The 23298-nt window shown below is 33.7% G+C and overlaps 1 protein-coding gene and 1 long non-coding RNA gene across 5 annotated transcripts; both read left to right on the forward strand.

Annotated features, from left to right (window-relative positions):
• The first annotated feature begins 13717 nt into the window (after positions 1-13717).
• Positions 13718-18406, forward strand: LOC144430342 (uncharacterized). Of its 4 annotated transcripts, none has more exons than XR_013479473.1 (4): positions 13718-14007; positions 15246-15359; positions 16054-16256; positions 17026-18406. It is a non-coding gene; the product is annotated as an uncharacterized LOC144430342 (long non-coding RNA). The 4 variants fall into 4 exon arrangements; XR_013479469.1 differs by lacking the exon at positions 13718-14007 and adding an exon at positions 14030-14323; XR_013479471.1 differs by lacking the exon at positions 13718-14007 and adding an exon at positions 14334-15137.
• A 3715-nt stretch (positions 18407-22121) lies between these two features.
• Positions 22122-23174, forward strand: LOC120329955 (UPF0538 protein C2orf76 homolog). Its single transcript, XM_039396761.2, has one exon. The coding sequence runs from the start codon at positions 22212-22214 to the stop codon at positions 22590-22592; it is 381 nt and encodes a 126-aa protein (XP_039252695.2). The 5' UTR covers positions 22122-22211; the 3' UTR covers positions 22593-23174.
• Positions 23175-23298: the final 124 nt, after the last annotated feature.

The raw sequence follows: 23298 nt of genomic DNA on the forward strand, positions 1-23298 counted from the left end.
TTTCTCATCAAATTTATTGATACAGTGTATTTGGTGGACGAATATAAAATACATATTAAAATTTAAAAAAAATCCACCGTGCGGAAAGTGGGGAAATTCCCCCCAATTTAATGGAAATATTTAAGAAATCGTCTATCCAACTCAGTTAAAGCATAATTTATGCAAGAAAGAATATTTTCATTTTCTCATCAAATTCATTAATACAATGTATTTGGTGGACAGATATAAAATACCTATTAAAATTTAAAAAAAATCCACCGTGCGGAAACTAGGGAAATTCCCCTCAATTTAACGGAAATATTTAAGAAATCGTCTATCCAACCCAGTTAAAAAATAATTTATGCAGGAAAGAATATTTTCTCATCCAATTCATTAATACAGTGTATTTGGTGGACGAATATAAAATACATATTAAAATTTAAAAAAAATCCACCGTGCGGAAAGTAGGGAAATTCCCCCCAATTTGATGAAAATATTTGAAAAATCGTCTATTTAACTCAGTTAAAGCGTAATTTATCCAAGAAAGAATATTTTCTCATCCAATTCATTAATACGGTATATTTGGTGGACAAATATAAAATACATATTAAAATTAAAAAAAAATCAACCGTGCGGAAAGTAGGGAAATTTCCCTCAATTGAAGAAAAAAATATAAGAAATTGTCAATTTGACTCAGTTAAAGCGTAATTTAGGTAAGAACGAATTTTTTCTCATCCAATTCATTAATGCAGTGTGTTTGGTGGACAAATATAAAATAGATATCAAAATTTTAAAAAAATCCACCGTGCGGAAAGTAGGGAAATTCCCCTCAATTCAATGGAAATATTTAAGAAATCGTCTATCCAACTTAGTTAAAAAATAATTTATGCAAGAAAGAATATTTTCTCATCCAATTCATTAATACAGTGTATTTGGTGGACGAATATAAAATACATATTGAAATTTAAAAAAAACCACCGTGCGGAAAGTAGGGAAATTCCCCCCAATTTGATGAAAATATTTGAGAAATCGTCTATTTAACTCAGTTAAAGCGTAATTTATTCAAGAAAGAATATTTTCTCATCCAATTCATTTATACGGTGTATTTGGTGGACAAATATAAAATACATATTAAAATTTAAAAAAAATCCACCGTGCGGAAAGTAGGGAAATTTCCCTCAATTTGATGAAAATATTTAAGAAATCGTCTATCCAACTCAGTTAAAAAATAATTTCTGCAAGAAAGAATATTTTCTCATCCAATTCATTTATACGGTGTATTTGGTGGACAAATATAAAATACATATTAAAATTTGGAAAAAATCCACCATGCGGAAAGTAGGGAAATTCCCCTCAATTGAAGAAAAAAATATAAGAAATCGTCAATTTGACTCAGTTAAAGCGTAATTTAGGTAAGAAGGAGTTTTTTCTCATCCAATTCATTAATGCAGTGTTTTTGGTGGACAAATATAAAATCTATATTATAATTTAAATAAAATCCACCGTGCGGAAAGTAGGGAAATTCCCCCCAATTGAAGAAAAAAATATAAGGAATCGGCAATTTAACTCAATTAAAGCGTAATTTAGGTAAGAAGGAATTTTTTCTCATCCAATTCATTAATGCAGTGTGTTTGGTGGACAAATATAAAATACATATTAAAATTTGAAAAAAAATCCACCGTGCGGAAAGTAGGGAATTCCCCTCAATTGAAGAAAAAAATATAAGAAATTGTCAATTTGACTCAGTTAAAGCGTAATTTAGGTAAGAAGGAATTTTTTCTCATCCAATTCATTAATGCAGTGTGTTTGGTGGACAAATATAAAATACATATTGAAATTCAAAAAAAATCCACCGTGCGGAACGTGGGGAAATTCCCCCCAATTTAATGGAAATATTTAAGAAATCTAACTTATGTTAAAATCAACGGAATCGTAAATTTATATAAATTAAAGCGAAATCTTGTCATATTTATTGATCATTCCCATTCTCCTCCATAACTAAATATTATTTTTGAAGTTTTATCATGTTCTTATTACATTTTATTGGTTTACACTACAACCTCGTAACACCCCCTCTCACTCCATATAGCACTACCTTCCGTAAAACCTCAGTAGTAACTTATGCTGGTAGCTTTGGGTCACCTTAGGTGAACGTGCAGCCTTAACCCAGTACATCAGCAGCCTAAATCAGAATAGTATTGTCAACCTTAACAGATGAGGTGGCGTCATCAAGATTAGTAACGATTTGACACTTATGGCGCTTCATTTGTTATGTCGAATATGTATGTCGCCGAACCTTTTAATGCTGTTGTTAAAAAATATCTCAGAATTTGAAAGACTGTGAAACTGTATTAAAGAGCTAAAGGAAGTATGGCACACCGTACCAAGACGTTGGAAGAAACGACGATACGATCGATAGCAGCCGCTACGATCACTGTAAACGTATGAAGAAACTTTCAATTCCCAAATGAAGTTTTCACATGAATCAATCAACAAATCGTTTTTTATTCGCCAATCACAAAAAAATGGAAGCAAAAAATATCACGAAAAACTTGTATACAGTAGAAACTCTCCGTACGAAAGGCTCTGGATACGAAAAATCCAACAATTCTTTTCCGAAAACTTGCATAGTGATATTTGTTCATTTTAGATTAATTTAATGCAGTGATGTTCAATACAAACCTAATATTTGAATATTGCGACCTTCGAATATCGTTTTTTTGGTGTTTTTGAGAATACCGAATATGACGCACATTTCCTAGCGCCGTCAAACTTTCGATTTAAAAAAAAATATTCACAGCCATTCTATTTTTTATCGCAATTGAAATCAGCCGTGCGCGTCGTGGCAATAAATTATGGCCAGCATGAAAGAAATTCAAAAAGCGCAATTACAATTATTACACAATATTCACAATTATTATCGTCTATTCCAATAAATCTGAAAGCAAATTGTGTCGCAATTAATTGTTTTCACCCTCAATTTCGATAGCGACCGAACATAACAGGAATTTTTTTCATTTCTTACAATTAAGAGTTTATAAAATGACCTTTAAATGTTATTTAATATCTAACGCGGATTTTATCATTATCCCGACGTCGTTGATGACAATATCGTTCACTTTAAGTTGGCGATATCAATAAGCAAAATTAAAATAATAACACCAGACATGAAAGATTAGCGCCGACTCAAATCAAGTAAAAACCGACTTGAAAAATAAAACAAGTTTTCAGGTCTTAATTCTCCATCAGTGGCGGACGGTAATTTGGGAATCAATCATTTGATTATGACGATGGTAAACAAAGGTACATAAGCATACCGTTCTTAGTTTTTATTCGTTATTACTATGTTCTTCCTTCTTTCCGTATGTTCTTTGTTTATTTATTATGCTGTAATCTAATTCTAACATGTAGTTGTTGGATTTTAAGCATTAATATAATTTATACGAAAATGATGTCCGAGTTTTACGTGGACTTAAAACGGATTAGGGCATTTACAGGTAAAACGCCTTATGTAATACGACGGGTCTTCGGAACGAATTAATTTCGTGGGTAGCGCTTCTACTGTATATTCATGGCTCTGTACTCAATGGACAGGTTAACGGGAAATGGCCATTTGATCTACTTGTTAGTGTCAAGTGGCAACCCTTTGAAACTTATTTTTACATCAAATGCGTTTTAATGCCAACCGGCCTCGTATGCTGGACATTTCCAAAGTACGTCCAATATCTCCGCAATATCTCCGTTGTAGCATCCAGCATGAAACCAGCGTGGACACACATCACAGCCAATCTTTAAAAAAAGTCAAAATACCATGAATATAAAATTATATATTGCATATTTATTGAACACCTATTAGGTTACTTACCCATTCTGCTTCTCCCGTCTCCCCACAAAAACTGCAGTACGTCTCCACGCAGTCTGTCAAAAATGTATTTTTAACTGCGTAATGTTTAGATAATTATCTAAATATCAAATATTCATTTCGTCATACCGGAATTCTGAATCACCCAACTGGCAATTTTCGCCCTTTCATATACATATACTGATGTATGGATAATTAAATTTGTATGACTTCCTATATACCTTTATCACGTAAATTTCACAACTGGATCCATCCCTCTGAATGGGATGTTCAGTAACCGTTGGTGTCCAGTTTTCGCATTCTTTTCGTAAATTCATCCAGTTTCTGTGTGTTGTAACGTGTGTAAATTCAGTTTTACTAATATACTTCTCATGTAACTTGATTTTTAAAATCAATACTTTTCATTCAATTTCAATGTCATTCACAATTGTCAATGTCATTCCAATTGTAAATACAGTTTGTTACTGGTACAATGTGATTATGTAGTTTATATATTACTTGTAAGAACAGGACACGTTTTTACAAAAACAGCCGAATACTTTCAACAAGAGAAATAGAATATTAAAAATAAAGGACTGGATAACTGTAAAGAAGATAATTTTAAAAAATCCACTCCAGGATTTGAAAGCGATCTGGCAACAGTGAAGTAAAGGTTTATTGAGTTTCTACTTTAGCTTGTAGTTGAAATGGCTAACGATAAGATGTATTTCAGGAATTGAACTCACTTATAATTTTCACATGCGTGAGTGGTCTCTTCAATTGAACTTCCATACGGATTCAGAAAGTAGAAATTAATTGTCGTTGTGTCAATGAATTGCAAAGATATTTTGTTCGAATCAAAATGAAGAATCAAATACAAAAAGGCAATATGTAATTTTGCCACAACAATTTCTTATTTATTGAATATTATTAAAATTTCAAAACAAAACTTCATCCTCAGCAAAAGAACCCAGTGATTTTCATTTATCCTGCACGCAGAAACAATCACGCTATAGTTTCCTAAATTTAACTGTAAAACAAATGAGATGATATAAGTATGATATTAAAGTGTTGTAGGAAAGATGAATATGGACTTTCTAGATAAAAAAACAATGTCGATTTTTCCAACCCTAATTTTGTTTATACCAATGGTTTTCGATCATAGTTCCGCAAGTATATTCCAGCAGTTTTACATCAAATCCGAGGTGTTCGGCGTCAAATTGTTTTTTTCATATTTTTGTAACAAAAGTAATCATGAAATCAACTTATACATATCAATTACACCGGGGTTCTCGAGCCTCGGATATATTTATTGGTTGTTTCCTATCCGCCTGAAAAATTAAAAACATCAAAGATTGAAAGATTGACTTACATCAGTCATTAGATGGTGATGCATGTTGGTGAAAAACACAACCAGCAATATAACTATTCATAACGTAAACATCACGGCGATTCTTTGTCATCAGTTGAAAGGAGTAAATAATAGTCTGAAAGTATGTGCCGATCAAAAAATTTGAGAACAGTTACAAACGAATTATAAAAATTATTTAATTGCTTGTGATTGAATAAATTATACTTTTATATCCCATTTGGAATCATGTAGAGGTAGAATTGTTACTGAGTTGTCTGTCGGGAACAGTAGCAGTGAGACGGTCATTTATTCCCTGCGCTCCCAAAAGCGTACAATCTAGATTCTAAATCTGAACCTATCCTGGTACACCTTTTATATTCAGGTTGTGCGTCATCTTTGTGTCCATATTTCGAGAGTACCGAATTTCCCTACTTTCCGCATGATGGATTTTTTTTAACTTTTAATATGTATTTTATATTTGTCCACCAAACACACTGCATTAATGAATTGGATGAGAAAAAATTCCTTCTTACCTAAATTACGCTTTAACTGAGTCAAATTGACGATTTCTTATATATATTTTTTAATTGAGGGGTAATTCCCTACTTTCCGCACGGTGGATTTTTTTTCAATTTTAATATGTATTTTATATTTGTCCACCAAACACACTGCATTAATGAATTGGATGAGAAAAAATTCCTTCTTACCTAAATTACGCTTTAACTGAGTCAAATTGACAATTTCTTATATTTTTTTCTTCAATTGAGGGGAATTTCCCTACTTTCCGCAAAGTGGATTTTTTTTAAATTTTAATATGTATTTTATATTTGTCCACCAAATACACCGTATTAATGAATTGGATGAGAAAATATTCTTTCTTGGATAAATTACGCTTTAACTGAGTTAAATAGACGATTTTTCAAATATTTTCATCAAATTGGGGGGGAAATTCCCTACTTTCCGCACGGTGGATTTTTTTTAAATTTTAATATGTATTTTATATTCGTCCACCAAAAACACTGTATTAATAAATTGGATGAGAAAAAATTAATTTTTGCATAAATGAGTTATTCCCTGCGCTCCCAAAAGCGTACAATCTAGATTCTAAATCTGAACCTATCCTGGTACACCTTTTATATTCAGGTTGTGCGTCATCTTTGTGCCCATATTTCGAGAGTAACGAATTTCCCTACTTTCCGCATGGTGGATTTTTTTTAACTTTTAATATGTATTTTATATTTGTCCACCGAACACACTGCATAAATGAATTGGATGAGAAAAAACTCCTTCTTACCTAAATTACGCTTTAATTGAGTCAAATTGACGATTTCTTATATATATTTTTTAATTGAGGGGGAACTCCCTACTTTCCGCATGGTGGATTTTTTTTAAATTTTAATATGTATTTTATATTTGTCCACCGAACACACTGCATAAATGAATTGGATGAGAAAAAATTCCTTCTTACCTAAATTACGCTTTAATTGAGTCAAATTGACGATTTCTTATATATATTTTTTAATTGAGGGGGAACTCCCTACTTTCCGCATGATGGATTTTTTTTAAATTTTAATATGTATTTTATATTTGTCCACCAAACACACTGCATTAATGAATTGGATGAGAAAAAATTCCTTCTTACCTAAATTACGCTTTAATTGAGTTAAATTGCCGATTTCTTATATTTTTTTCTTCAATTGGGGGGAATTTCCCTACTTTCCGCACGGTGGATTTTTTTTAAATTATAATATGTATTTTATATTTGTCCACCAAAAACACTGCATTAATGAATTGGATGAGAAAAAACTCCTTCTTACCTAAATTACGCTTTAACTGAGTCAAATTGACGATTTCTCATATTTTTTTCTTCAAATTGGGGGGAATTTCCCTACTTTCCGCACGGTGGATTTTTTTTAAATTTTAATATGTATTTTATATCTGTCCACCAAATACATTGTATTAATGAATTTGATGAGAAAATATTTTTTCTTGCATAAATTATGCTTTAACTGAGTTGGATAGACGATTTCTCAAATATTTCCATTAAATTGGGGGGAATTTCCCCACTTTCCGCACGGTGGATTTTTTTTAAATTTCAATATGTATTTTATATTTGTCCACCAAACACACTGCATTAATGAATTGGATGAGAAAAAATTCCTTCTTACCTAAATTACGCTTTAACTGAGTCAAATTGACAATTTCTTATATTTTTTTCTTCAATTGAGGGGAATTTCCCTACTTTCCGCACGGTGGATTTATTTTAAATTTTAATATGTATTTTATATTCGTCCACCAAATACACTGTATCAATAAATTGGATGAGAAAAAATTAATTTGTGCATAAATGGGTTATTCCCTGCGCTCCCAAAAGCGTACAATCTAGATTCTAATTCTGAACCTATCCTGGTACACCTTTTATATTCAGGTTGTGCGTCATCTTTGTGTCCATATTCCGAGAGTACCGAATTTCGCTACTTTCCGCATGGTGGATTTTTTTTAACTTTTAATATGTATTTTATATTTGTCCACCAAACACACTGCATTAATGAATTGGATGAGAAAAAATTCCTTCTTACCTAAATTACGCTTTAACTGAGTCAAATTGACGATTTCTTATATATATTTTTTAATTGAGGGGGAATTCCCTACTTTCCGCACGGTGGATTTTTTTTTAATTTTAATATGTATTTTATATTTGTCCTCCAAACACACTGCATTAATGAATTGGATGAGAAAAAATTCCTTCTTGCCTAAATTACGCTTTAATTGAGTTAAATTGCCGATTTCTTATATTTTTTTCTTCAATTGGGGGGAATTTCCCTACTTTCCGCACGGTGGATTTTTTTTAAATTATAATATGTCTTTTATATTTGTCCACCAAAAACACTGCATTAATGAATTGGATGAGAAAAAACTCCTTCTTACCTAAATTACGCTTTATCTGAGTCAAATTGACGATTTCTTATATTTTTTTCTTCAATTGAGGGGAATTTCCCTACTTTCCGCACGGTGGATTTTTTTCAAATTTTAATATGTATTTTATATTTGTCCACCAAATACACTGTATTAATGAATTGGATGAGAAAATATTCTTTCTTGCATAAATTATTTTTTAACTGAGTTGGATAGACAATTTCTTAAATATTTTCATTAAATTGAGGGGAATTTCCCTACTTTCCGCACGGTGGATTTTTTTTAAATTTTAATATGTATTTTATATTTGTTCACCAAACACACTGCATTAATGAATTGGATGAGAAAAAATATCTTCTTACCTAAATTACGCTTTAATTGAGTTAAATTGCCGATTTCTTATATTTTTTTCTTCAATTGGGGGGAATTTCCCTACTTTCCGCACGGTGGATTTTTTTCAAATTTTAATATGTATTTTATATTTGTCCACCAAATACACTGTATTAATGAATTGGATGAGAAAATATTCTTTCCTGCATAAATTATTTTTTAACTGAGTTGGATGGACGATTTCTCAAATATTTCCATTAAATTGGGGGGAATTTCCCTACTTTCCGCACGGTGGATTTTTTTTAAATTTTAATATGTATTTTATATCTGTCCACCAAATACATTGTATTAATGAATTTGATGAGAAAATATTTTTTCTTGCATAAATTATGCTTTAACTGAGTTGGATAGACGATTTCTCAAATATTTCCATTAAATTGGGGGGAATTTCCCCACTTTCCGCACGGTGGATTTTTTTTAAATTTCAATATGTATTTTATATTTGTCCACCAAACACACTGCATTAATGAATTGGATGAGAAAAAATTCCTTCTTACCTAAATTACGCTTTAACTGAGTCAAATTGACAATTTCTTATATTTTTTTCTTCAATTGAGGGGAATTTCCCTACTTTCCGCACGGTGGATTTTTTTTAAATTTTAATATGTATTTTATATTCGTCCATCAAATACACTGTATCAATAAATTGGATGAGAAAAAATTAATTTGTGCATAAATGGGTTATTCCCTGCGCTCCCAAAAGCGTACAATCTAGATTCTAATTCTGAACCTATCCTGGTACACCTTTTATATTCAGGTTGTGCGTCATCTTTGTGTCCATATTTCGAGAGTACCGAATTTCGCTACTTTCCGCATGGTGGATTTTTTTTAACTTTTAATATGTATTTTATATTTGTCCACCAAACACACTGCATTAATGAATTGGATGAGAAAAAATTCCTTCTTACCTAAATTACGCTTTAACTGAGTGAAATTGACGATTTCCTATATATATTTTTTAATTGAGGGGGAATTCCCTACTTTCCGCACGGTGGATTTTTTTTAAATTTTAATATGTTATTTATATTTGTCCTCCAAACACACTGCATTAATGAATTGGATGAGAAAAAATTCCTTCTTGCCTAAATTACGCTTTAATTGAGTTAAATTGCCGATTTCTTATATTTTTTTCTTCAATTGGGGGGAATTTCCCTACTTTCCGCACGGTGGATTTTTTTTAAATTATAATATGTATTTTATATTTGTCCACCAAAAACACTGCATTAATGAATTGGATGAGAAAAAACTCCTTCTTACCTAAATTACGCTTTAACTGAGTCAAATTGACGATTTCTTATATTTTTTCTTCAATTGAGGGGAATTTCCCTACTTTCCGCACGGTGGATTTTTTTCAAATTTTAATATGTATTTTATATTTGTCCACCAAATACACTGTATTAATGAATTGGATGAGAAAATATTCTTTCTTGCATAAATTATTTTTTAACTGAGTTGGATAGACAATTTCTTAAATATTTTCATTAAATTGAGGGGAATTTCCCTACTTTCCGCACGGTGGATTTTTTTAAAATTTTAATATGTATTTTATATTTGTCCACCAAATACACCGTATTAATGAATTGGATGAGAAAATATTCTTTCTTGAATAAATTATTTTTTAACTGAGTTGGATAGACGGTTTCTTAAATATTTTCATTAAATTGAGGGGAATTTCCCTACTTTCCGCACGGTGGATTTTTTTAAAATTTTGATATCTATTTCATATTTGTCCACCAAACACACTGCATTAATGAATTGGATGAGAAAAAATTCCTTCTTACCTAAATTACGCTTTAACTGAGTCAAATTGACAATTTCTCATATTTTTTTCTTCATTTGAGGGGAATTTCCCTACTTTCCGCATGGTGGATTTTTTTTTAATTTTAATATGTATTTTATATTTGTCCACCAAATATATTGTATAAATGAATTGGATGAGAAAATATTCTTTCTTGCATAAATTATGCTTTAACTGAGTTGGATAGACGATTTCTTTAATATTTTCATTAAATTGAGGGGAATTTCTCTACTTTCCGCACGGTGGATTTTTTTTAAATTTTGATATCTATTTTATATTTGTCCACCAAACACATTGCATTAATGAATTGGATGAGAAAAAATTCCTTCTTACCTAAATTACGCTTTAACTGAGTTAAATTAGAGATTTCCTATATTTTTTTCTTAAACTGGGGGGAATTTTTCTACTTTCCGCAAGGTGGATTTTTTTTAAATTTTAATATGTATTTTATATTTGTCCACCAAATTCACTGTATTAATGAATTGGATGAGAAAATATTATTCCCTGCATAAATGACGCTTTAACTGAGTTATTTTGACAATTTCCTAAAAATTTTCCTTTAATTGGGGGGTATTTCCCAACTTTCCGCACAGTGGAATTGTTTTAAAATTTAATATATGTTTTATATATCTTCATCAAATTCACTGTATTAATGAATTGGATGAGAAAAAATTATTTCTTGCATAAATTACGCTTCAACTCAGTTGAATTTTAGATTTTGTTGATAAATGAGCTTCTGAGCAATAATTCATTTTATCGAGGAAAAAATGTGTTGTTTCAATCATTTTTGTTTTTTATTATGTTTCAGGTCTGTCGTCAGTTTCTAAAAGGGAGAATCACCTAATTTTTTGCATGCATGTAGCCGCAATTAAGTGAATTCGCGACAACTGTCGTGGAACATGGCGGGTTCAAATTTGGAAAAATTGGTAACTGTCCGCTGGAAGTGGCCGCTAGCTTTACCTAGGTCTGCATATTATGTCAGGCTCTTTTCTAAAACTAGGTTTTTGTCTACATTGTTCTAATTTTCTCCTTGCTGAAAGGGATTTTCTAATTCTTGTCATGACATTTTTAACACTTGCTGACTAGAATTAACATTTTCAAAAATAACTGCATTACGTTCAATTAATGATAAATGTGAAAAACGCTGATTATTAAATTCTAGTAAAACAAAAGTTCTATTATCATTATTTTTTTTTAACTCGAAATTGTTTATTTTTAATAACACAGTAAAAACATAATCATACACATTTTGTGTAAAAAAGCACAGTTCCAAAATAAATTAGATAACTTTACCTAGGATATTAGTTGCAGAATTGATTCTACAAGACTTGTCTTCACGCAATGTACACAATCATGTTTGAATCTGTGGTCATGAACAGGGTTGCCAGATCCCAGCGATCAAATAAAGCCAAATCAAGACATAGTAAAGCCAAAAAGCCAACAATTTTACTAAGTTCAAAAGCCCCCTGAATGCCATGATTTGTCAGATTCGAAGCCCTTGGCACAATCAGACAATAGGGTGACCATACGTCCTCCTTTTGGAGAATTTGTACTTCTTTTTAGTTAAAAATTTTATGTCCTCTGAGGACGCTCTAAAGCAGGGGTCGGCAACCTACAGCCTGCGGGCCGGATCCGGCCCGCGGAGCAATATAATCCGGCCCGCGACGCTTCACTGAATTACAGTAACAAATTATAGCTGTTTTGTCGATTATATTCTTTACGCAAAAGAATTTACGTGTAGACTAAATTATATTATAACGTCACAAGTATATAATTCACGATTACTCGTTTAATGAGCCTATAATTTAATTATAATTTGGACAAATGGCAACCAAACGCAGAAAAGTTGATGCTAAGTGCAAATGGTTTAATGGCGCAAAAAATATTCAAATGGTCAGTCTTCGCGCGCTGCTTAAAATTTAACTTCTGATCTGTGCGTGATCCATTCAATTTTTTACTTTCTAAAAATATGTGCGGCCCACCAATGACTTGCAACCTTTATTTTTGGCTCGCGAGCGACAAAAGGTTGGCGACCCCTGCTCTAAAGTTACCCCAAACCTTGGGGTTTTAAGTTATGGACCGGACCTTTCCCCCAAAAGTGACTTTCTTTTTTACGTCATGACATTGGCCAATCAGCAAGATGCAAAATGTGACGCAACAATGCTCCCTTTTCGCATCTGCTCAGTCACTCTTCTCACTCAAACAGATTTTCAAGCGTGGTGTAAACATTACCTCGTTTTCGCGTTTTTGAACTCTATTCGTTAGTCTTCAGTTGTGTTTCGGAAACTTAAATGTAAATCAGATAATTCAATGATCACTCTGTCTTCCTAGGAGTTTTAATATAATTACAGTATTAAAAAATAGTGTAGAAATAGCTGTGATGGACTAGGTTGAAATTCTCCAACAGTACTTTGAAGAAACAGATTGTTGTATGCGATGAATCATAATGATGGCTTTTAATTTAATTTCAATTTACTTGCAGTAATAAAAATTAGTGCAGAAATAGCTGTGATAGACTAGGCTAAAAAAATTTACCGGTACTGTACTTTTAAAAAACAAATTGTTGTATGCGATGATTTATATTGATGGCTTGAAACACATACCCCATTTTACAGGTGCTAACTCGCAAAAGCACTTATAAAATAGCCCCGAAAATTTTGCAATGTTAAAGTATAGGAATAAATTTCGGGGGTCCAAGGTAGAGGAAAAGTCCATTGCGAGTGCACTGTGCAACCACATATTTACGGTGCCACACCTCATTTCTAATCTTTTTAAAAATTGTAGCTCCGTTTTACCGTAAATATATACCACTACGGTTTTACGAACAGGCTGAATGTAGGAAATAAGTGTATATAAATTGATATAGGAGCAACCCGTTTTTAGTTTCACTTAGTAATGGAATTTGTGGCAACAAATATTTCGTTAGAGTTTAACTAAATTATCATCCGTTCTGGACGGCTTCAAAATAACGCTAAGTCATAAGGTAGACTATGTCAATCCCTGCCAATATCTATTAAAAAACGCTTTAATTCGCATTTGAATGAAGTTTGAGAAATGACTGAGCTACCAACATTTTTGAGTTATCGTATCATCTTCCCGATCTCAAAAGTGCAATTTTTATACAACAAAAGATTATTGCTGCCAGCACCGTTGTGACACAACAATGACTATTTCCACGCTGCATATTGATATCTAAGGTTACACCACAATTATTATTTTCTATAACCATTCACAAAATGAGCTTCTCTATTGTGAAGTTCTAACTGCGCTCCTAATTCAGTAATTTTAACCGTTGAATGGGGCTCAACCGGAGCTAGCACAATAGTGTTTGGCAGGCCCGCAAAAGTTTAGAACCACTGCTCTAGGTTGAATGCATGCATGTAAATGCATCACGTGAAAATCGTGTTGTTCTGCGATTATATTCACGTCATTTCATCTTCCCAGATAGCACAACTACGTTGGGCCAACGTTATAATCCGCCGGCAACCGTTGTACGCGGTTTTACAACCATTTACCATGGTAAGGCCATGATTGGCCTTCAACGAAACACTCCATTATGCGAAGAAATGCGCGCGCGATTCGAATATAGCACATGAGGTCGCCATTCATTTTGGCGGTACTCGTAATCGATAGCCTGTTACGAGGTTTTTACCGTGGATGGGACAGTGACATTGAACTTTTAATGCTTTCATAGTAGAATGGCGAAAGTAGAGATAGCCTAGTTGTAACCGTGTAAGTTAATCTCATGGTACCGGTACCCTGAGTGCGTTGTCAGGTCACGGTTCATAAGGGTGATAGGGTACCATACCGGTAAAAGTTACATACCGTATTTATCCCTGGACACCGTACCGGTAACGGCAGAACGAGATGAGGTACGGTAACGGTACCGTGCTTGGTCTTTTGGCATTTTTTTGTTAAACTTTTTTAGGTTGCCATCTCTCATTTACCAGTATTCGTTATCGAGTACCGGTACCTATGGTAGATACCGGTAAAAGTTACATATTTATCCTGGACACCGTAGGTACCGGTAACGACAGAACGAGATGAGGTACCGTACCGGTACAGTACATTACCGTACTTGGTCTTTTGGCACATTTTTTTGTTAAACTTTCTGAGGTTGCCATCTCTTATTTACCAGTATTCGTTATCGAGTACCGATACCGGTATTGGTCCTTCATCCCTGGATATGATTTTTTATATTTACTTTATTTGTATAAGTGCAAACATTTCCGCAGCCCAAATCCAACCCGTTGAACGACTTAATCCAGTAATCTGAATAGTTGTACATTTGTGAACCTTCTGTCTGATGAATTTCAACAAATCTAAATACAGATCTCAATTGGCTGAAATCTAAAATATGTTTTAACAATTGCCACAATCAAACTGAAACCAAAATTTGATGTTTTTGGGTAAAAAATAGCTCAAGGATTATTGTTTTCCCTTTTTGTTTTTGTAACACTTTAAATTTTTTTTTAAATTCTTGTCCGAGGTCCGAGAACTTTGTCCAACCCTGCTCTATTTCATATTTTCAGCTTTGTTAAGAAATAAATTACTGATTTTTGAATAATATCTATTTTGTTTTAAAATTCAATAGAATTATATTGGGTAATCATATATATTAATATGATTTATTTTCAGTATGTATGCTATGTAATCTTACCCAACCAACCTTAATTAAGTGTTATTATATTTTAAAGTGAATTGGAAAGTAGACCGCTAGCAAAAAAGATTCGGGCGATTGGGGGGAAGCCCACTCTGTACAATGACTGCCAAATGTGCATGCAACTGTGCAATGCCCAGCGACTCTAAAAGCATGAAGTATTGTACGACACATCCTTTACAAATATTTGGACATATTTTGTGTAATATCCATTTTTTTCCGGTTCTAAATATTTATTACCGATTAGATATTCTGTCAAGTGTCAATATTACCATTGTAAGTTTAATGATATATACCATTTTTATAATAGGCCCTATGACAATGGACTGGAAAATTCACCTGCTTCAATTCCCTCTTTCACGCAATCATACACTGTGTCATTTCAAGCATCTCAATGTTTCAATGCGGACAATGCCCAAAACAGGTGTTTTTGTTTTATAGTTTGATAGTAGCTCCTTGCATACCTGTGCCATAAAATATTGCACAATAGCTAGATATATCGGTTGAATAATTACCTAGTACAACATCATGTGGTTAATACCGTATTTTCCGGCGAATAAGTCGCTTTTCTAGACCCAAATTTTTAGCCTGATTTTGGGGGGGGGGGGTCGTCTTATTAGGTGAGTATGATCATTTTCATTTTTTTGTTGCCCTATTATTGAACCCGGACAATAAAATACCTTCGGCGATAGCATCCCCCACGTCCTCATCAGGTTAGTTTAAATAAATCGACATTCTCGTGCTGTGAATCTGAAATTTCAATGCTGTGATTATCATATTTGCATTATCATATATGGACTGAATATTACGCTACAAAAAAAAGTCATAGGCTATTTTAACCAATGCGCAAACGCGGCGACCGCTCGAAAGGCATTGCATGGTAATTTGAGATTCCCGACGTTGATGCGATTTTACTACCCCGACTCATCGGCCGGTTATATGCAAAAACCCATTTTTTCAGGCTTAAGAACAGGCCTCGTCTTATTCGCCGGAAAATACGGTAACTAATATTAATGAAAAATTTATATTCTGGTAATTAGTATAGGCCATTCGTTCACGTTTATCATCTGAAAGACAATCATGTACTATATATTGTGTAACACTAACTTGATTTTCAGAGATCAAGCCATGCTCCAATCCAACCCATGGAAAAATTGTTGGGACAGGCGGTAGAAACTCTTATGCTACAAGCTACGGCATCTGCAACTTTCCACTGATTATAGTGTGGACTCGGACATAAAGGAATTGATGAAATTCATTGTCAATTCATTGTCTGATTACATTTTGATCCAGAAAACATTCAAGGATGAAAAAATCGCTCGTAAGTTGAATACTTTTATAGGCTGATTACATACACTTTACGGCAGTGGTACCCAAACTTTTTTTTCCGCGACCCCAATTTTTGTAAAATCACAGACTACAGATACTTGTGACCCCACAACGAGAAAACATTAAAAATCAATTTATTCTATTCAATCATTCTGATGAAAATCAACTGTAAGTTTGCGGGGCATTAGTGCAACGTGGTTGTACTTGTACTTAAGTTCAGTGGTTCCCAACCTTTTTACCCCAGCGGCCAGCGGGCAAGCAAAATTAATTTAAGAGTTCGCTGACCGGTAACACATGCCATCGTATGAAGACCACGATGTATAAATCTCTGAGATTCAGAATATTTGTTTAGTTTTAGTACAATGTTAAAATATTGCAGATTACTCCATAATTAATTGGAAAGCCAAACAGAACATGAAAGTAAAATAGGTGAAAATACCCTTGCTGGGTCTCATCTTATTGAGTGCCTTTTATTTTTTGTCGTTTTGTTTTTGACTGCATGAAGCGCTTCGAATTTGTGTATGAAATACAATATGCCCAATATTTTCGCTTCATGTTCAAGGAAGATTATTTAAATGTCTAAATACGATCTGATTGCAATATTAAAATTGTTCACTTTTATACGAATGGGATGTGGACAAAACACATATGTGTATATTTTAGAGTAGATACTCGCGATAATTTAACATAGAGCTTTTGCAACGGATGAAAACCTTTTCATTAGATGTATTCTTATAATTGTGCTTATTTACTCATTCCAGATAAGACATTTGTCAAGTCTTGGAGGTTGCTCCGAGAAAGACTGGATTGGAGAATCATGAGCTCAGTTATAACAAATTTACTCTCCCGCTCTTTCAACTGTGCAGGACGCGGTGGATAAGGAGTGAGTGGGGCGCCCTTAGTTTCTGCTATTATAGGTACGTATGTAATATGTTTATCATATTGTACCACCATCTTTCTCTGCTCTACCCTCTTCTATTTTATAAGTATAAGATTATTTTGACTCCAAATCAGCTTAAGATAATTCATAAGGGAAATGAACAAAAATTGATTAAATAGAATCTGACAATCTGGAGTGAAAACAAAACCTTAATTAAGATTGAAGCGTAAAGAATATAAGGTTTTGCCAAAAAGATGCCTATCGTGTTCATGAATTAAATTAAGTTACTCACACACAACAACAACAGAGATATAATAAAATAAAAACAGGCGAGAAAATTCAGATAAGTTTGGTAGTAAACAAAATGTACTTGCCAGTTGCCACACCATTCATTTTTATCATTATGATTGTCAAATTGAATAATGATTTTGTAAACAACTGTGAACAGTAAAGAAATTGAATGTAGATTTTGTATACAAAAGTGAACAGTATAGAAAAATATTTATTAAGGAGATATCGCCAAGCTGATTATGGTTAGAGTCAAGTGCCAAATTGCCAATCCAATGTTGCCAGAGTTTGGTGCATAATGGCGAACAGTGGTTTTCGAACTTATTTGTTTCATCGCTCCCGTACAGTACTTTTTACATTATCATCCCCCCCTAGCACAACAGCAAATTATGAAGTTACAAATTAATTTATTTTAAATCAATTAAACAAATAGACTAATCATGGTGCATGATGTTTCTAATAATATAGATGAATTTCAACAAGGAATATTTGAAGACATTTTAGTCAGATAAAATCTCAAATCATCATTATTCCCTCCAACAAATATTCCCCTCAAAACATTGTCTACGCCCCCCTTGCGGAATCAAGAATTTCTGTATTTCTCAATTATTACTTATCGATCTTAAGATCGGTAAGTATATTGATAGGTATTTGTATGTATGTCTGTGTGTGTGTGTGTGTGTCTGTTAGATGCACGCGATATCTCACGAAAGCGGGATTGAATCTGCTCCAGATTTTGCATGTGCATTCATCTTATCTCGGACCATGATCCTATTGATTTTGGGCGAATTATGTCGTATAATTAGCGAGTTATCAATCAATTATTGATATAGTGATCTAGATTTTTGTAAAGCGAGAGAATTTTGAAACCCGCCGAGTGTGTGTGTGCGATGCGCAGTGCGCAAGTTACAAGAGCGGATGAATCGAAACTGCAGTTTCTGTTTTGGAGGATCCCCTAACTATCGATCGATAAGTCTTCGGTTTCCAACCGATATTATTATTGTCTTGTCAATGTAAGCTTCACTCACACATTTGCGACTGCACAAACTTGGCTTAAGATTCCTACTCTGAAAATTTGTTGGGATGCAGTCATTCAGACTAGGCTTTGAACTCTGGTGCTGTAATTTGCTAATACTACAATTTAACACAGAATTTTAATATTTTTCAGCTCTGGATGATCTGACAACGAACTCCGATTAATTTTATTACATGTATACATATTTGTAAAATAAAGACATTTTGTTATCTTTTGTTTTTTATTATATAAATAATGTTAGATTAGTGGGAAATTTCTATGTAGTATAGATCCATACCCTGTCTGTACAACACATCGCCTAACTTGGCCTGACCATGTGCCACGATTGTATTACAACGTGTCACCTACGTAGGCCCGTCCATATGTCACGATTGTGTTACAACGTATCGCCAACGTTGGACCGGCCATATTTCACGATTGTGTTACAACGTATCGCCTACGTTGGCCCGACCATTTGCCACGGTTGCATTACAGCGAAAGGACCGACGTTGGCCCAGCGGCCAAATCTTCGCTGGAACATGGTTGTTCGCCATTATTGGGCCGGTGGTTCGAACAACGTTCGGCCATGGTTGTTCCGACGTAGTTGTGCTATCTGGGTTGTTTTTAGCAATTTGGTGAAATTTCTATTTTAGCAGTAAATTATGTCAGTAGACCCAGTACATTATGCCGGAAAGAAAAACCTTTTTCACTAAAGAACTAAAGCAAAAATATCCATGCTTTAGATTTGAAAAAGATCTAATTGATAGTGAAGCGGAGTGCATTACTTGCGGCTACAGTTGCTCGTTGACAATACAAGAATGCATTATTGCATTGTCGTCACTTCGTCTATTGTTATTTCTATTTTCAATCTTAAAGAATCTAGTTGAAACTAGATATATGATGTATATCTAAGGCACATGTGAAATATTGTTCTACCAAACGATGTGTCCTTCTTTTCGGGTTTGGAAATATGGGCACCCTACGGCCTACACAATAGTTGATTCGCACAGTTTACGATTTGCTGATGTAGTGTAGAGCCATCAGTTCATTTAGTGAGCCACACAAATGTCTTTTCGCATTGGAAGTTGTATTTTCGGTTGCTATCGTGGCGATTTCCACTTCATTGGGATAAATGGTTTAAAAGTAAAAAGAATTATTTGAATGACAGCATCAGAATCTACATTCGACACAATACAGTCCAGCTGACATCTATATAAAAAAAGTTTAAAAAAATCAAAAAACCAAATAATAAAAAATATCAAGCGGTTAGCTATAATTTACACTTCAATATATATATATATACAAATACAGGATGCCGCTTCAGTATGTGATATTCCTACATGTTTCTACTAAAACTTGTGACATACCCTAAAAATATTCTCCCTATACCGCGTACCGTACTTAACTAATGAAAAAAATAATATTTTTCAAATTTTGAAACAATCATTTTCATTTCACTGATAGCTAATTTTAGCGTTAGTTAATCACATCGTTTGTGAGACTAAATTTTGATTACTGAAACCAAACTGAAGCTTCTCGGAAGGCATTGTGACAATTAAGTTATACAATACGCAAAACTACACAAACGAGGCAATGTTTACAACCCTGCTTGAGCATCTGTCTGACTCTGAGTGGCTGCAAAAACTGCACTTGTTTCGTCATTGTCATAAATTCCATTCCGGCCGTCGTCGAGTGAGATGTGTCTGCTCAAGAAGACTAGAGAATGTTACGCGCTGTGTGTTTCGGTACAGTGATGTGCTGGGAATATCGTAACAACCGGAACGCACCTAATTCGCAAAAATGTAATATATTTAAGTGTACTTATGAAACAAAATGACGCGGGCATTTACAGAAATTTGTGTATGTTTCAAGATAGAGCCGAAGGACTGCGATGACATATGAAGAAGTTATCTGAAATATGTCTGTGTAAAATTACAATAATATTCATAGCAATTCAATACAAATGTTATTATTAGAAATGTAACAGATGAATTTTTATGGGGTCAAAATTCAAGGAAACTTCTATTACACGTTACTGCTGTACTAATTATTTGCTTGATGTGATGTGAGAAGAATTACGAAATATGCTGTAACAAAACATAAATTATTAACTAAGTTTACAAGAGAAACTAAACTTATTATAATATTTTGATTTCAACAACAGGAACGCAAATGCAATAAAATGTCCAACAACCGGAACGCCGTTCCGGCTACAGCTCACCACTGTTTTGGTATTTGTTTTATCGCGTGATATCAACATGAGCAAAGCCCATCCACCCCGAGTGTTTTCTATTCTATAGTTTTATAGGAAAAGCACTGTTGTGTTACATATACACGTCTCACATTTTAAATTTAATTCAGAAGTATTGCCCGATTTTATATCGTGTTTTTGGTGGACGGGCACGTACGTTTTTAACTTTTCTATTAAGTTATGCCCGTCCTCCAGGTCCTCTGTATTTTGTTTGTCCGTTTGTTGTTGTTGTTTTTTTGTATCTATCATAGTGACCAAATAAATTCGATTTTAAAACAAAAGGGCAAGAGTGCGATCCTCAAATATATGGACACGAAAGCCATAACATAGGCTTTCTACGGGTAGGTATAAAATGGCTATGTCCCTACTAAAATGGCTATATGTACCTTTTAAATTGCGTTCCCGATATTTTCCATAGCCATTTTAGTAGGGACATAACCATTTGATTAGGGACATAGCAGTTTCAGTATGAAAATATCGGGATCGCTATTTCAGAAAGGGGCACAGTCATTTTAGTAAGGACATAGCTATTTTAGTAGGAAAATATCGGGATCGCAATTTAGTGGGATCAGCTTCATTTTAGTAAGGACATAGCCATTTTAGTAGGAAAATATATGTATAGCAATTTTAAAGGGACATAGCCATTTTAGTAGGGACATAGCCATTTATTAGAGACATAGCCATTTCATTTGCGATCTCTATATTTCTATACTAAAATGGCTATGGTATGTTAGTCGTTGGTAGGGACATACTGACATAGGGCCATTTTAGTACGAAATTATCGGGAACATAGCCATTTCAGTAGGAAAATATCGAGATCGCAATTTTAGAAGACACATTTTATTAGGAAAATACCAGAGATAATAGCCATTTTAGTAAGAAAATATCGGGATTGCATTTTAGAGGGGACCGGGACATACCGGTACCGGTAGGCCTAGTCATTTTAGTAGGAAATCATATGGATTGCAATTTTAGAAGGGACATAGCCATTTTGGTAGGAAATATCGCGATTGCAATTGTCAGATAGGTTTTTATTCTGTGTGTTGAAAGAATCAGAAGACTCAAGGGTTCCGGATTGGTTGTTTATTGTACGGCACTCCAATATATTAAAAACATACCGGTACCGTATACCAGTCAAACAGATTAAACAAAACATCACTAGAGAACTGAAAACAGAACTGACCTCCAGCCCGGCGGTCGGAGAAAGAGAGCGAAAGACACAGTTTTTCTCTCACATGTAATGGTTAGAGTCCAGATCCGACAAAACAGCATTAAACAAAGGTAAATAAACTGTTTATAAACATAAAAATATATAAAAACACGGACACTTTAGTCAGCTACACAATTCGAAAGGGACATAGCCATTTTAGTACGAACATGGGGGTATCGTAATTTTTGCTAGAATGTTATTACTTTTATTTATTTCAAAAATTTCTGTAGGATAATAGGATTAATTTTGGTGTTTCTCCATCCATTGTTAGTCTAGTCATTTGTTTCTATATAAAACTGTAAAATGGCTATACTGACTATTCGTCTGATACGTTCATTCGAATACAATAATGTAAAGCCTGTTGTCTTTCAAAATGTGGATTTATCACTCAATACTGGTGATTTCATGAAGCTAGTGAAGCAAGAAATTCCTTCAAGACCTGGACTTCCACCGCCATTCAAAAAATTTGATTATGATACTATGAAGATATCTCATAAAGCACATGGCACAAAATCTGGTAATCTTGCAATAAATGTAGAAGACGATGACACTCTTATATTGGAAAAGGGTATTTCCCTTTCAGAAGGAGGAGTGGAAAATGAGACAGAAATATCATTTTTCAAAATGGAAGATTATACTAAATTCAAAACATCCGCTAAAACGACAGTAAATTGGATGCAGTGAATCTTATGTAGTAGCCTATGTTGCAGAAAATCTGCAAATTCATCGCAATGTGACACACCCCCAGTACGGCACACAAAGGTTACAGTGGCATTTGAGAGCATTAAGCAAAAAAACAGCAATTTTGATCATATGACGGCTGGGATTAATTTAGATTATCATTGAGACAAGCATGGCGCATGTGTGGGGTGGCAGACACCCCTTGTTTGTGAGAGACATGAAGCGTTTATTTTATTGAGCCAGATGACTGGACAGTCTTTGAATTTGGGTAGTGTGCCCTACTGCACACGGTAGTGTGCCCTACTGCACACTGTCTATGCTGGGAGCTTGTGAAGAAATCGTTCTATGAAATTTTCAGTCAAATGCTCTCCAAAATTCACCCAAATACTGAAATAGAAAAAAAAGAGGCGCATGAATGGCAACAAAACACAGAAACACCAAATAAATTTGAACAAACATTGCTGATGTATCAGTGCACAGGAAAGAAACAAAAATTATTGTGATATGCACATCATGGCATCCAGTAGATACGGCCACAGATTATACAATACTGATATTTTAAAAGCTATTACTGTATTAAGAAAATAGTAGTTTTTCAAAAAAAGGAATTGATCGCTCGATTATGAATTTGATCTTTGTAATTGTGGACATCACAGTGAGTGATTCAGTGAATTTGGTGTTTTTAAATATTGTTGTGCAAACATTTCAA

Source organism: Styela clava, chromosome 12 (assembly GCF_964204865.1).
Source record: "Styela clava chromosome 12, kaStyClav1.hap1.2, whole genome shotgun sequence".
Taxonomy (NCBI): Eukaryota; Metazoa; Chordata; class Ascidiacea; order Stolidobranchia; family Styelidae; genus Styela; species Styela clava.